Source organism: Heliangelus exortis, chromosome 16 (genome assembly GCF_036169615.1).
Source record: "Heliangelus exortis chromosome 16, bHelExo1.hap1, whole genome shotgun sequence".
NCBI lineage: Eukaryota > Metazoa > Chordata > Aves > Apodiformes > Trochilidae > Heliangelus > Heliangelus exortis.
This window is the reverse complement of record NC_092437.1, coordinates 4,058,791-4,073,740: the sequence shown is the minus strand read 5'-3', so window position 1 is coordinate 4,073,740 and position 14,950 is coordinate 4,058,791. Positions and strand designations below refer to the sequence as shown.

Sequence of the window (14,950 nt, the reverse complement as noted above, 5' to 3'; positions counted from 1 at the left end):
TAGAGAAAAGAGAAGGTGATCCTGAAAATCCTTGTGAAGATGAGGTTTAAATCAGATCTAGTTTGCTGGGTTTTCTCCTGCTGTTTATTTACCTGAAAAGCAGGAATAATAAAAACTCTCATAGCCAGAAGGGAATGGACAGTTTTGCTTAATGAGTCATTTAATGACTTTGCCCATAAAATGCTGAATAAATTCACCATTTCATACTTCCACCATTTCAGTGCTGTGTTTGCTGTTCTCTCTACATGAAAATTCATCACAGTACCTGAATTCTGAGCCTTAATGAGAATTATCTGCACTTAAAGGACCAAAATTAAAATACCTCAATTACCAAAGTATCTTCCATTAGATGGAATTATTTATAAGAACTTGTCACTTAAAAGACTCCCAGTTTTTACTGAATCAGAAATTAAGAAGTTTGAGGCTGCTGACAGGCTTTTTTTTCTCTGCCAGGATGACACAGGAACTTCTTTTCCTACATTGCAATGAGTTATTCAGGAGAAAAGAGCCCAAGATATCTTATGTGTCTTCTTAAACCACTGTGGCTCAAGTCTCTCAAACAATTCAGAGCTCAAGAGCTTCATCTTCACCAGTTCTGGTGCTCACCCTTCTCAGGCCTGGTTATTCAGGGAATCTGGAAGGATTTCTTCTCCTTGCATTCCCTTTATTCCTAGGTGTTTACCACGGGGAACATCACCCCACCAAATATTTACATTTTTCAGTCCAGATTTTTTGGAATCCCAGGTCTTGTCTGACCCTCCTTACATCTCCAAAGCTTGGAGGGTTCATTTCCTAAGGTCACACTCAGGGGCCAGCTGAGCAGGTCACCCCTCTGATACTTTGGGGCTTCATTTTGAGCAGCTTCTTTCCAGCTGGAAGTGGTAAAAAATATCACAAGTGCTTCTGTTACCCACTGCAGGAGGAGAAAATCCCAGTTGTTAAAATAAGGAAGTGAACAAGGAAGAAAACAAAGGATCTTGGGGACCTCTTGGGTTCTTGGTTCTTCTTTGATTTCAGGGAGGAGCAGACACCTCAGGGATGTATCTGAAAATCAGTCCCAGTGTAACTGGCCTGATAACTGGTTATCAAGTGGGAGTTAGCTTGGCCCCTGTGGGGCAAAGATGCTGTCAGGAAAAGGGTCCTTACACCTCTGGGTGCCTGGCTGACAGTCCTTGGGATGGGGGGGGGAGCTGGGGGTCTCCTGGGTGCCATAAAACCAAAACTTAGGGCAATGAATGGCATTGGAAAGGCTTCAGGTGTAAAGAAAAGAAAGAAGTCATCAGTCCCTGCACTGAGGACAAGGTTTTGTTAGAAAGAATTTGCCCTTTGTTGGCACTGATGTGTTCAGGCACTCTCCTGGCAGGACCCAGCCCTCCCCTCCATCCCACCCCCCTCCCACCACCTTCCCAGAAAATCCTGGAGAAAAATGTAGAATCTTCAAACTATTTTGAGACAGTCACCTTTCCTTGTTTCATGCACCTATGGGCAGGACAAAAGCTAAAACAATACCAGGGCTGTCCAATAATTTCTGCCTAAAAGCAGGTTTTTTTTTGCAAATTTCTCTGTGCTTGTTCTGGAACTAGTTTTGAGTAGGGAACTAAAAATTAAAGAAAAAAAATACTGAATACTCAATTCGTGGCTATGAATATTTATGACAATATTGGACTTGCAAATCTAATATAATTTAAATGTCAAAACTGGTGTAAAGTCTTCCCTTTGGAGGGTAAGTCACAGAAAATTAATCTTGATTACAAGTCATAACATCAGGAAATTAGCATCTTAGGGCATCCGTGATAAACACTTCTGTACTATTCCCTTTTTAAGTCATGTATTTTACAAAGATGAGAATTAATTTTAATAAAAAAATAGCCCCTTAATTAGCTGGTTAGGTAATTAACAGGGAAATCCTGGTTGTATTCAATAATACACTGATTAGTTCATCTTGCTAAATCACCTCCCCTTCTGCAAGGACCCTGCATCTCTCACTGGAGAAGAATGCTTTCTGAGTCTTGTGTCTGGGAAACCTGCTTTAAGGATCAAAGCAGTGATTTTTGCTCTGCAATCGTTGTGCTTAAAAAGGAAATTAGTTTTCTTAATGCACAGCATCAGCTGCAACATCTGTCCTTGAAAAGGACCACAAGTTACTGCAGAAATTCAGCTCCTGCTTCTCACACTGCAGCCCCCAGGATGCTGGGAGATGATTTCTGCTCCAGCTCTTAGGTCCAGATTTTCAGGCATCCTTCCCAGCCCAGTGTAGCTTGGAGAAAGGTAAATCTGCAAACCAACCTGACTGCTAACAGCCTGCAAATTGCTATGCAGGAGTTGGAACTGCTGGGGGGGAAATAGAGATTTCTCTAAACCTGCAATCAGGAGCTGAATTTAAGGCAGAGCAATTTCTCTCCTTGCCAGGGCTCCATGCAGGAGCCAAACTCTAAATTAACCCAGCACCTGGGATTTGCCTCATCCCTCAGACTTTTAGCCAATCTCAGCATCTGCCTGCAGCCAGCTGCTTTGGGGTGAGATGCAAAGAAATTTATAGCAGGAAAGAAGCCAGCCCCCAGGCCAAACATCTTCCTGGTGCTGGTCATCTGGTAGCTGGATTATGCCTTAAAGCAAAGTAGGTTACATAAAGACTGGTCAGTAATGACTCCTCAGCAGCTACAGCAGAACCCAATCTGAATTTTGCCCTCTTAGGCTCATTTGCAGCCTCACCCCACAGCATTTGGGCCCACGGGTTCATTTTGCACTTTCCTTTAAAAGCAAAGCAAAACCAAACCAAACCAAACCAGTTCTCAGCACTGGGAATGCCACTGGGGCTTCTCCTTGCTCTGGTACTGGGATTTTCCTGCTGTGGGATAATTTCATGGGATTTTCCTGCCTTGGGATCATTTTCTGAGGATTTGGGGTTCCACCAGGGACCTGCAGCTCACTGGGACCTGACCGGTTCCATGCAAAGGGTTTTCATTATCCCACAGAACCCGTGTCACCATGGAAGGATGTCTCTCCATTTCCCTTTCTATCATCCCTAGGTTTAGGATTTCTCTCTCTGCCATCCCTGCTCAGCTCTTGAGTCCTGGTGTACTTCCCCACTGCCCCTATGGGTATTTATCTGCTGGTTTCCCTTCATGGCTTTGGGAGGTGGCAAAACACTCCAAAACCTGTGGATCCTGAGCTCCTGGGAGATGCCAGGTCTCTGGGCAGCCCCTCTCTTTGTCTCATCCCTTTGGCAAAATGACTTTTCTCCCAAAACAACCCCCCAAACACACACCTCCTGAGGGTGACACCTGTAATTCTTCAGTAAGAGCAGCAGAGTGCATAGTATTACTGTAAAAATATTAAATAGACCCTTTGAAGTAGTTTGGAAGCCTTCATGTGAATAATCACCCTGGTTTCTCTTTGGAAACTCAGGGTTTCCCATAAAATAATCTTTCAAGACCCAGAATGATGTTTCCACAGCAGCCCAGAGCACCCATTGCAGCTCTGCTTCAAAAATAGAAAACTGCAGGCAAGGGACTGAGACTTTCTCAGGTTTTGGAAGATCATAAAGAACCTCAGAGCTTCCTAAATCGTCCCCTGATGATAAATCAGTGCCACAAGTCTCTAAACAACAACGAGCTTCTTGATTTGCTTTGGCCACACTGCTGAAGCACAGCAGAGGGAGATTATTTTAGTCTTTCTCAAGACACTACCTAGTCAACACTTCTTTTTTTTTTTTTTTTTTTGGTACCTCATCCAATCATCCTGATTAATAAATGCATGGTTGGGTCTCTGAGAGCAACAGGAGGGAGATGTGGGAGAGAGAGGAGCGAACACTCAGCCCTTGCTGATTTTTGAGAGCTCAGCCACATTTCCAAAGCAGGAGAACATCTCCAAGGAGAGATGGAAAACCCTCCAGCCCTCTTTAAAACCTGAGGAGAAAAGAGGGACAGGTTCTGCCTCCTGGGAAGGACTTCCATGGAAATAGGGACTTCAGGGGGGTCTTACAGCATTTGCTTACTCATGGGGAAGCAACAGCTTCCCACTGCTTAATGTCACTGCTCAAGGTTTTGGGGTTTTTTATCAGATATTGGACTGGGGTGGGTGCTGGCTGCTTGCCCTGACTCTGGAGAACTACTTTAGGCTGCAGTGAATTGGTGGAAACTGGGGCAAAAAAGTAAGGACACAAAATCTGCACTGCCACAGCTCAATAATGCAACTGGAAATTGAGGAATGCTTCAAACTTCAGCTCTAAAGTTCAGACCTCCAGAGAGATTGTTGGATTTTAATTGCTACCTTAACATTTATTTGTGCTAGCCAAAGCTGTTCGTGGATTTAAAATCCAACTCATTTGTCAACTACTAATTATTTTAAGCAGACAAGCTGTTATTTTACCAGCTATATTAAGGTGACTTCTCAGCACACGTGGAATATTGCAAATAACTTCAGAAAATTTGATCCTAAAACGTTACTCAATCAATAAACCATTCTTTGCCACAAGCTCAGCTCTCAGACATCTACAGCACCTCTTACCCTCCTCTACCTCCTCCTCACCTGGCAGAAAGTGCAAAACCAGAATCTGGTCCAATGTGGTTTGGTTTGTTTGTTTTTTTTTTTTATTAGGAGAAAAAAAGCGAGCATCACTTGGTTGAACTTTTTGCTGCTGCTGGAGGTTAGAAACCCTTGCTTATTATACTCCCATTTTATGCCTTTTGCTTTATTTTACTCCTAAAATACTGTCTAAAAATACCCAGGCTGGTTTGCTCTCTGTGAGTGACTTCAGACCCATGTAGGCAAAGCCCTCAATTTTGATGATCAGGATTGAAATGACTCAATATTACCAGCACAAGAAAAGCTGCAGAAAAATTGACTGTCACTATGGTTTGCTTCTTTTTTGACACTCTGTGGGAGGATGCCCAAGCACAACAGTCTCAGCACAACCATCCCAAGCATGATCTGAAAAAGCACAGAGTAAAAAGCAGCTGCTGGAGAAGCAAAAATCCTGGGATCAGCTTGTGGAGCCAAGGGCTGGGATTTATTTGCCTGGTGATCCAACCCTTCACCCATCCCTGGCTGCAAACCCCACAGAGCAGGAGCAGGAATGGTGTAATTGTGGCTGATAGCAGAGGGACAAGTAGGAATTTCTGGTGCCCATACTGGTGGAAGCACCAAATTCTTGCTTTGGATGAATGTCCACAACATGAGGCATCACATCCTGTAGAAAAGAAGATAGGCAAGAGAACAGGCAAAAATCTGGATTAGGATTACTCAGCTGTCAGGAGCATTAGGATGAACATTTATTCAATTATTTAGAGGGCTGACAAGCAGCAGAACTGGAGAAAATGAAATAAATTGTGATTGACAATGGGCAATGTCCCTTTGCCAGAAACAAAGTAGGAACCAGGACACCAGGAGATGGTGAGAACTGAAACCCAACTGCACCAGTAAATTATTTAAAGCATATTTCTAACCTGTCATTTGAAGCTGAAATATTCTTTCCCCTTTGGTAGAAGAGAGCTGCTGGGAAGGGTGAGGGGGAAATAGCAACAAAGACCTGCATGTTCAAAAGGACATTATTCACTGAGTTTTTGTTCAACCAAAACCATTGCCCTAAATAGGATTATGGATAACTAGATCTGAGGAACAAGGCTGAGGCCACTGAACTGGCAGCACACATACTGACTTTATTCCTGTTTGCAAGCAAAATTGGGTAAATTTAATTAATTTACCTTGTATTTCAATGTACTCAATCTCAGGAAATCAAGAAGGAGGATTTCCTGTAGAAGGAAGGGGGAAGATATGAAGCTGTCATGTTAATGGTGAGGTGATGGAGAAGCATCACTGTTGCTCTGTCACTGTGTCACTGTGTCACTGTGTCACTGTGTCACCAGGTATGGGGAGGCAACAGCCATCCCAGGCCAGAACCTTCCTTTTCAGCTTCCAGATGTCCTTAAATCAGGGGCAGGAGAGCAGAGATTGAGATATACAAATCCCCCAAACTCACCTTCATCATCGTCATCAAGTGTAATCCTAGTGAGGATTTGGGTGGGGTTTTTTTGTTTGGGGTAGAGATATTTTTTTTCAACTGTTTCACTCTTTCAGTTTTCTAGACAAACCTTCTTTTATCCTTCAGTTTTATTGAGTGAGAAAGCTGAATATCCATGCTGGATACAATGCCAACAAGATATCTTCAAACCTTCCCATTTACCCATTCTCCACTCCATTCTTCCCAGTGTTCCCTGAAATTTCCCAGCTTTTTTCTCTCATTGGGAGCTGGAATCAGGAGAGCCACTCAGGTCTGAGACTTTGTGCCAAAGATCAGCAGAGGAGGAGATATCCTCTAATGAATACTCATGATGATGATGATGGTTTTCTGGCATTTAGCAAGGTAATGAAGAGCTCTGAGGTCCCCAAGGAACTTGGTATGGAGGTTTTACCCTGGTGTACAACTAGGAGGAAGAAGCTTTATATCAAGCACTTCTGGATGATTCATACCTTTCTGCTGTTGCTTATGATAAATCTGAAAATGCTTTAGGCCACAGGATTTTTACTCTGCATAAAAATGAGGTTAAATGATCCCTTCAGGTATCCAGCCGAGCTCAGGAATGCCACCATTACTCAAACCTCTGACATCTTTGCCAACCCCATCGTGAGCAAGAGACCTATTTAAGTTGTTCTGCATCAGATGTTGTTTTTTATGAGCAAATGATTTCTCCATGGAGGGAGATTTATGAATGGGAAACCTGGGGGAATATTTTGCCATAGAGATGCAATGGATTATTTTATTTTTTTTTTGTCAGCATGCAATTTATTTCCATCTGTTCCTTATCTGATTAACTCCTGCAGAGCATGTGATTAACTTCTCAAGATCATTAGCTGCTCTTCATTCCCATCATAGTTCATCAGTGTGGGACCCCACACAGGGCTGAAAATGTTATGTGTGGGTTATCCTTAATATCTCCATCCCCAGTGCCTGGTCACAGTGTCATGATGGCCATGGGGCCAAAGAGAGAAGGAGCATTAGCAGGAGAACATCACTGCTCATGAAACCAGAGCTCAAGCAGAACCTCCTGATCTTAACACCAGAGCCAAATGAAGCCCTGAGTTCATGTCTGGTTTTTGGCAGCACAAGGTGGGCAGGACCACCATCCTGCAAGGGGTTCCTGCCCATCACCATACAAACAAGTCCTCTGAGACATATTATCTGGATTTTGGCATCTTGTCTTTGGTCAGCCATGAAGATGATGATGGGCTCTGATGTCCCATCCCCTCCATCAGCTGTCCACGTGCTGTTCCTGGTTAGGAAGCAAGGAAAGGGACACTTGAGCTGATGGAGCCCCCTGGTTTGTCCAGGCAGGGTGTTTTGTGTCACTTTATCTACCAGGATGCATGATCTGATTTCACCGTGGTGCAGAGGCCAAGTGAGGCTGCTCCATCCCTGTCACCACCAGCCTGTGTGCCAGGCTGTGTCACACCGTGTCACACTGTCAGGGCTGTTTAAGACAGCAGCCACCAGAAATAAAACATAAAACAAACCTGCCTGAGTTAAAACCAGCAGTGATTAAAGAGCAGGCTCCTGCTCCAGCAAGCTGCTAGAGCTCCAGAGCTACACCCACTTGGCCCTTCTCCTGTTTTTCAAGGATTTCTGTTCCCACACCAGGATGCACTTATCTGAGATAAGGTCCAGTTGAGCATTTTAGATTCTTCAGTTTATTCTCTCACTCCCTTTCTCTTTCAAGCTTAGTCCTTGAATCTGCAGATATAAATTAGATATTTATTAAGTGAAAGACCAGAGAGAGGTAAGATTGTTCTACAGAAATCTAGTGCTAATACACTCTGAAATTGGTACAATTCCTCAAAAATTTCCGAAAGAGCTCAATTCCTTTGCTAGGCTGCAGGTTTTTTGGCTTCTATAATCCCCCCTGTCCCAGGTGGGGGTTGTTCTTGCCTTCCAGCACTCCCTGACTCAAACCTCTCCTGCCCTGCTGCATCCAAGCAATGGCATTGAGCTGATAACTGCTGGACCCCTGGCATGAAACTCTGGGAAGCTACACAACAATGAGCTTTAATTAGATGGTAATTTATCTAAAGGGAAAAAAAAAACCCAAAATCTTTGTATTTTTCATCATCTCCATCCTGTGAATGTCAAACACGAGTGCCATAGCCCAATGCCTCTGACATGGCAGCACCTGGGGGTCTTTCCCCTTTCTGCTTTGTCTTCTCCAGGTTGCCCTATCCAGGAATGTGACATTCCTGAAAGGCTGAAATTAGCCACTGGGTGGTTACAAAATTGCTCATTCCAGCCCCTGAGTGAACTAACTGGTGATTTTGCAGAGTACATGGCTTCAAAGAGGGGGTTTTTTTGGCAGCTGAATGTTGGTGGAGCAGGATGTGCTGCTCTGATTGACAGTGCTGACAACACAGCCTCCCCAGCCAAGGGGAGGATCATTTGCTCTCCATTTCCATTGGCAAGGAGGTGAACCAGAATGTGGTAGATGCTTCAAACCCAGCTCTGGGGTTTAATTGATTTGCTCAAGCCCAGGAACTGAACCCTGCAGTCTCAGGACTCCATCAACACTCCCAGGAAAGCAGGAAAGAAATCTCTTCCCCTGATTCTTGTCAGCTCCTTTTGGGTTTCTCCACCATTTCTCCAGGTCTGTCCTTAAGGGCTGGCTGGGCTGGAGGAGCCTGCAAGGAGAAATCCTCCCCAACAGAAGAGAGAAAAGCTGTTCCCTAGGGTTTCCCACCAGCAGGCAGGTGAGCTGTGGGGAAGGTGAGACCCTGGTACCCAGGGATGCTGTGGCTGCCCAGTCCCTGGAAGTGTTCATGGACAGTCTGGATGGCTCCAGGTGGCCCAGGGGACTGAGTTTTGCTGGGAATGAAGGACACCTGTAAAAGCCTGGAACATGTAATATTTCCCCTCCACCCCTCCAGGTACCCATAAGGCGAGAGTCCGGGCATCCCTCTTTCCATTCCTTCTAGAGAAGGGGTGAAAAAAACCCCCATCAAAAGTGCCCTCTGAGTCTGTGTTCCTCCAGAAGCTACCTTAGAGCAGGAAAGAATAAAACTTCTGGTTTACAGGAGTTGCTTAAGGCCTCTGGGGAGTCCCTGCTTGCAACTGTGAGTTCATCCTCATCACTGCTGTGAGGGAGCTGGTGTCTGCTCTTAGTGGTAACCCAGGGAAACCACAGCAGCCAAATCACCTGAGGGGCAACTTGGCAAAAGCAAAGCAGAGCAGCATGGAGCTCAGCAGAGCCAGGGGAGCAGTTTTCTATGAAAAAGGTTTAGGGAGAGTCACAAACCCAAGCAGTGGCGTCGGCGTTTGTGTCGTTTGATTTTTCTGGTCCCTTCCCCCGTGTCTCTCCCCTGCTCCTGTTTAGGAGGATTCTGAAAGAATCAGATCCTGTTTCAGTGTCACTCACATCACACTGAATTTTTCTGCTGCCATGCAAATTCTGGTGCTTGTCGAGCTGGCTGAGGGAGGCTGATAACTGCACCTATTTCCCTTCCAGGAGTGTGAATTAATTTCCATAAATTTCCATGTGTCTTCTCATGAGTTCAGGAAGCCCCAGCTCTAGGTTTTCTCTGGCTCTTGCAAACCTCTGCCCAATTTTAATGCTTCCTGTCCCAACCAGAATCAAAACCACCTTTGGCAACAGAGGGCTAAGAGAAAGCTGGGATGAAAAGGGGGTGTCCCTGCCATGTCTTGGCATCCCTTGGGGGATCAGCTGTGCCATGGACACCTTCATGGGGACGAGGTCAGGCAGACACCTCTGCTGGGAGCATCCCCACAGCTGGCATCCACAGCATCACTGTCCAGCTCAGTGGACACAGAGAGGACTCACTTGGGTCTCTGTGCTGGGAGAGAAGATTCTGGATAAGACAAAACCCAGTTTGGTCCTGAGGACCAAATCCCATCCCCAGGAGCTGCCAGCCTGCTGTTGGAATGGCTTTCCAGAGGGTGTGGGAGCACTAGCAGTGGGGCAGTGGGTTACTGGCTCATTCCCTCCTGCCAATGACAACCACTGTAGCACTGGATTTTCTTTTTTATGAGGATTTAATGCACAGCCACAGGGTTTGCAGTGCTGGGTGTTGCATTTGGTCCCACTGGAGAGCAGGCAGTGCCAAACCTTCCCCTGCACAGCTCTGTGCTCAGCTTTGGGCTGCCCAGAAACCTGGGACCTGCTGGGTTTATGGTGGTACCAAAACATTTCTTTGGATGGAGAGGAGAAGCAGCCTGAACCCCACCTGGGGAGAGCTGAGAGATGCCCAGAGCACTCTGCTCCTCCATCCAAACACCCTGAGAACAGAAGGAGGTCACAGAAGTGCCCCAAAAGTTTTCCTTCCCATGGTGAGCCAACAGAAAGGCTGAGACTTTGGGGTCAAAGATGAACCTGGCCATGGTCTAAATCTTCCATCCTGGGAGGCAGAGCAATCTGTAAGGATATATCCAGATAAAAAGGCTCCCCTAGGTGCTCACTGGCAGCCAGAGCCATTTTATTCCCTTTGGTGTCAGGAGTTTCAGTGCTGTAAAAATCATGAAACATTTAGACAATTCTTCCTCCTCCTGGAAACCTTTGAATGTAAAGTCCTGGGATCCCAGGTCACCTCTGGAAGCAGGTGGGAAATTTTCCTCTGGCTTTGAAGTAGTGTTTGAGGCATCAGCTCCAGCAGTGTTCAAAATCACCTGGAAATGAAGTGTTATTGCACAGCCCAGCAAGGAGCTTGCTGGAAAAAACACAGAATGCAGAGGGTTTGGAGGAGGAGGATTCCTTTTTCTAGCCCTTATGGTCCACAAGGACTTGTGTTTGCAAATAATTCTTTCCACAAATTAAAACCTTCTGCCTCTGAGGAAAATATTGATTTTTTAAATTATTTTAATTTTTTTTTTCTAACTATATGAGATTTGGAGCAACTCAAGTCATGGAAATAATTTTTAAGTACAGCCTTTCATAGAAAACATACAATTTTCACACTTTTGCCCTACCAATTCATAAAAGGAAAAGTAAATGTTATTCTAGAGAATTGCCCAAGCTCTTCCAAAACTTCACAATACAAGCATGAAATGAATCAAGGCTTTGAAGGAAGCTCTGAAAAGACTTTCTAAAGAGTTCTGCTTAATTGCATTAGGCAAAACTCATTTGTAGGTAGGGCAAAGTCTTTGAGTGGAAGCCAATAAACCCTGAGGGTGACAGAGGGAAGCATTTCCAAAGCAAAGAATTTCTTTGGGCTGATGGGCAAATAAGGTTCAGCAGCAGGCAAGAAGGGCACTCAGCAGCTAAAGCCTCAAAAAACACTAATGAGGAAATCCAGGGCTCCTTTCTTTGTCTGATCTGGGAAATCTGAGCAGGTCGTTTCACACCTGTAGTGAAGGTTAAATAAGTGAGTTCTTTACAAGCAGAAATTACTCTCTGAGTGAAACCAGGTCATTTGTAGCAGCTGAGAACCTGGTCCCTATTGCTTAATGAACTTTCTCTGCAGCTTGAGGGGATTCCAGAAGATAAATCCTTTATCTGCAGGAGGCTGTGAGATGTGGTATCTTTTGGAAGCTTAGAAAACTGCTTTCTACTGAACAAAGGAGACCATTAGCAGCTTGGAGTTTATTTAGGAATTTCATCCCTCTCACAGAGAAACTCTGTCATTTTAGGAGCAAAAAGGAGAAATTATGTTCTCACCAGGTGGGCTTCAAGAGACAGAACCCAGCTGGTCCTTCTGCTAAGGGCTTGGAGCTCTGGAGCACAAAATTTTAGGGGCTTGATCCATCTAAAGAAAACTTTGGCAACTCCACCACTGCCTGTGTCCCCTGGAAGAGGAGTTGCATCTTTCTCAAGTGTACAAAGAAGCGACTTAAGTGCTTCTGATGGCCACTGCCCCTCCTCTCCATGCACTTCTTATTCCTTGGATGGATCCCCTGCAGCATCCTGGGGGGCTGGTTGGATTCCTTCTCCATCTTTCCCTTCACCTCTGGGCTTTCTGAATCCCTACAGGACACAGAGATCACACATCTGGACCAGACAGGGGGGTCCCCCAAGGCAATGGTGCTGGTGGGTGGATGTGGAGGGGACATTTCCACATCCCCATCAGAGCAGCTCCCAGGTGTAGCTGGGGCTTTCCTGGCTTTGCAGAGGGACAGGGGGTGCCTTGGGGTGCTGGGCTGCTTCTGGATTTTAGAGCAGTGAGGTGTGAGATATGTGGCTGGCTCAGGAAGAAGTTAACCTGCCTCGTTCCCTCTTGGCTTTGGTAGTTTTTATCTTTTTTTTTTTTTTACCCCTACCCCAGTGCTAAGGTCCCTGTTGGGTTTAGCAGTTTTATCTTTTTGTCACTCTCCCTTTTAATAAAATTGTGATTTGGAGCACACAGTTTGCTTCTTGTTAACATTTGGAAATCCTAAAATCCCAAGGGGCTTTTGACCTGCCCTGCAGCCACCTCAGGGCTGTGCTGAGCCCTTCCAAGTCACCCAGCAGAGCAGCCAAGCCCCTTCCCACCATCCCATGGGAAGGCTCAGCCCCAGCACTCCCAATCCCCCCCTGGTGAATCCTCCCAGTGCCTCTGCTTTTCCTGGGCTCCAGTTGATAAACCCAGCTCCAGCAGGGTGTCTAGACAGCACAGAAGGCTCTCACAAAGCTTTCCCTGCTTTCATTTGACACACACAGTGACTTCTACTTGATTCAATCACTGCTTAATTTGATCCTCCATTTAATTTTATCAAAACTGGAGTAATCGGATAATTTGTACTAAAAACATTACAACTTCCACTTGTTTACTCCAATCAATTTTAATCCTTTAAGACACAAAGTTTATTGGATAATTTGATTGTGAGATAACGAAAGGCTGTCATTAAATCTGCAGGGAAGAGACAGAACACACACACAGGGAAAAAAGCAAGTTAAGAAAGATGGCAAGGAGTGCTCATAATAAAGAAAACACTACAATATCATCCTCTTATTTACTAGTCATGCATAATGAAAGCTGAGAGCAGCCTGCTGGGTGTGGGATGGCAGAGATCAGTCAAGACATTTCTGGCAATGAGCTGCCCTGAGTAGAAGACAGCACAATAGGATGTGAATAAACTTCCCATTTTTGAGGCTTGAGCCACAGGAATGGATGCCTCTCAGTGATGTTTCTGTTTCCCTGCTGTGCCATAATCCTTCAAAATCCCAACCCAGCAGGGCAAGAGGAGGGGAAGGGTGATTTCTGTGTGAGAAATAAACCCCAATCTGCTCCTCAGACCCTTCTCCTCCCTTCACCGTGCCACATCTCCCCTCTTGCAGGTCAACACTTTCATCTCCTTCGTCTTCCCCATGGTTGTCATCTCTGTGCTCAACACCATCATTGCCAACCAGCTCCTGGTGATGTTCAAGCAGGCAGCCCAGGACAACCAGGTCTGCACCATTGGTGGGCAGCAGACGATGCTCAGCATGTCCATGGAACCCAACCGTGTCCAAGCCCTGAAGCACGGAGTCAGGGTCCTACGTAAGTACTCAGCTCCCCGGGGATGGGACTGGCCCCGGGTGCCTCAAAAAAGCTGATTTCAAGAGTCCTCAATTGACACTGGTAAATGTTTTCCCCCCTGACACAAGTGAAATGTAAAGAAACTCGTCTGGGAAATCCAAATTGCCCCCCAGGTGCTTTGGCATTGGTGCAAATTGTTCAGTTCTTGTCAGGAATTTGGGGAGATAAATTTATTTCTTCACTTGGTGTCTTTCCTTCTTCATCTATTCCCTGCCGAGTCACCAAGAGTTTTCTGAGGACTTTACCATCTGTTTTCTACTCTTTTCTTTTCCTCCCGGAGTCACTTTTCTGAGTCCTACTCTTCCCTTAAAGGATAAGGAAAAGAATCATAGAGAGAAAGGGAGAATTCTTGAGTGTCATTTAATTAATTGTGCTCAGTGAGGGAGAAGCTGGTAAACGAAAAATTTCACATTTAAGGAAAAAATATATTTCTGTGAAACAGAGAAAACTTGATACCATCAACCTTTCCTGTTTCTAATTCTACTTCTGGCCATCTCTGGCCTGAACACAGATCTTTCTTCTGGTGTTGATTTTAGGCTCTGATTGTGACTGGGGGACTGGTGTAATTTTAAAACGAAACTTGTTCTGTGGAATGAGGTTTGAGCAGGTCAGCTGTAATGGACACACAGCTAAAACTCAGACCTGCTGACCCACAGAAACTCTCTGAAAACACAGAACTGGTCCAGCATTTAAATGATTCTGCCAGCAGCAATTTAAGCCTTGGATAGATCATTGTATTCCTTTTATTTTTCTGCAGAGCTTTGGTTCAGACGAAGGTTAAATAAAAGATGCTTCACCCAGGAACTGAGCTGTACTGCTTAATTAAATAAACTGGAAAAAAAAAATAAAAGAAGGAACATGGTAGCTTAAACTGACAGAGTATAAAGCAAAAGCTGATCAAAAATAGTACCTAGAGAAATCTAATAAAGTATGTGAGTCCTGGTTATACACCACAAGGGTCCTTGCTCCTTAGATGGTGAGAGGCTGGTAGCAGAAATCTTCCTGAGCAGTGATTTTCATGGCAAAGCTCTTGGTAACCAAAGGACTTTGGCCCAGGCCACATTTTCAGCAAGAAAACAAATCCCTAGAGAAGGCACCAAGAACCTCCCTGAGATTTTTCCAGCTGTTTTGCACGAGGGATGCATCCCATGGGCAACGCACTGCACTGGGAAATGCCTGCTGAGAAAAAGGAGAGAAAACCCCAGAAGACATGAAATTCCCTGTCATTATCTTGTTGGTCTGAGGTTATTTCTTGTCTCTGCACCCTGGTTAACCATCACCCACAGGGGAATAAGCACTGAGCATGCAAGGATGCAAGTCCCTCAGCTCCCAACCATCTCCTCCTGTTCCTTAATGCTTCTGCTTTCTGCCATGAAGCAAGAAGCTGCCTCCTCTCACTCGTGCTACAACATCTCACACCTCCCCCTCTGTCTTTTTAGTATTGTATACTCTTAGCATCAAG

The 14,950-nt window shown here is 45.2% G+C and overlaps 1 protein-coding gene across 1 annotated transcript in view; it reads left to right on the top strand.

The window, feature by feature from the left end:
• NTSR1 (neurotensin receptor 1) overlaps positions 1 to 14,950 on the top strand; it is a 45,139-nt gene that overhangs the window by 19,051 nt on the left and 11,138 nt on the right. Inside the window, exon 2 of the mRNA XM_071759720.1 lies at positions 13,248 to 13,449. Coding sequence (XP_071615821.1) covers positions 13,248 to 13,449 — 202 coding nt within the window. The remainder of the gene's footprint in view (positions 1 to 13,247; positions 13,450 to 14,950) is intronic.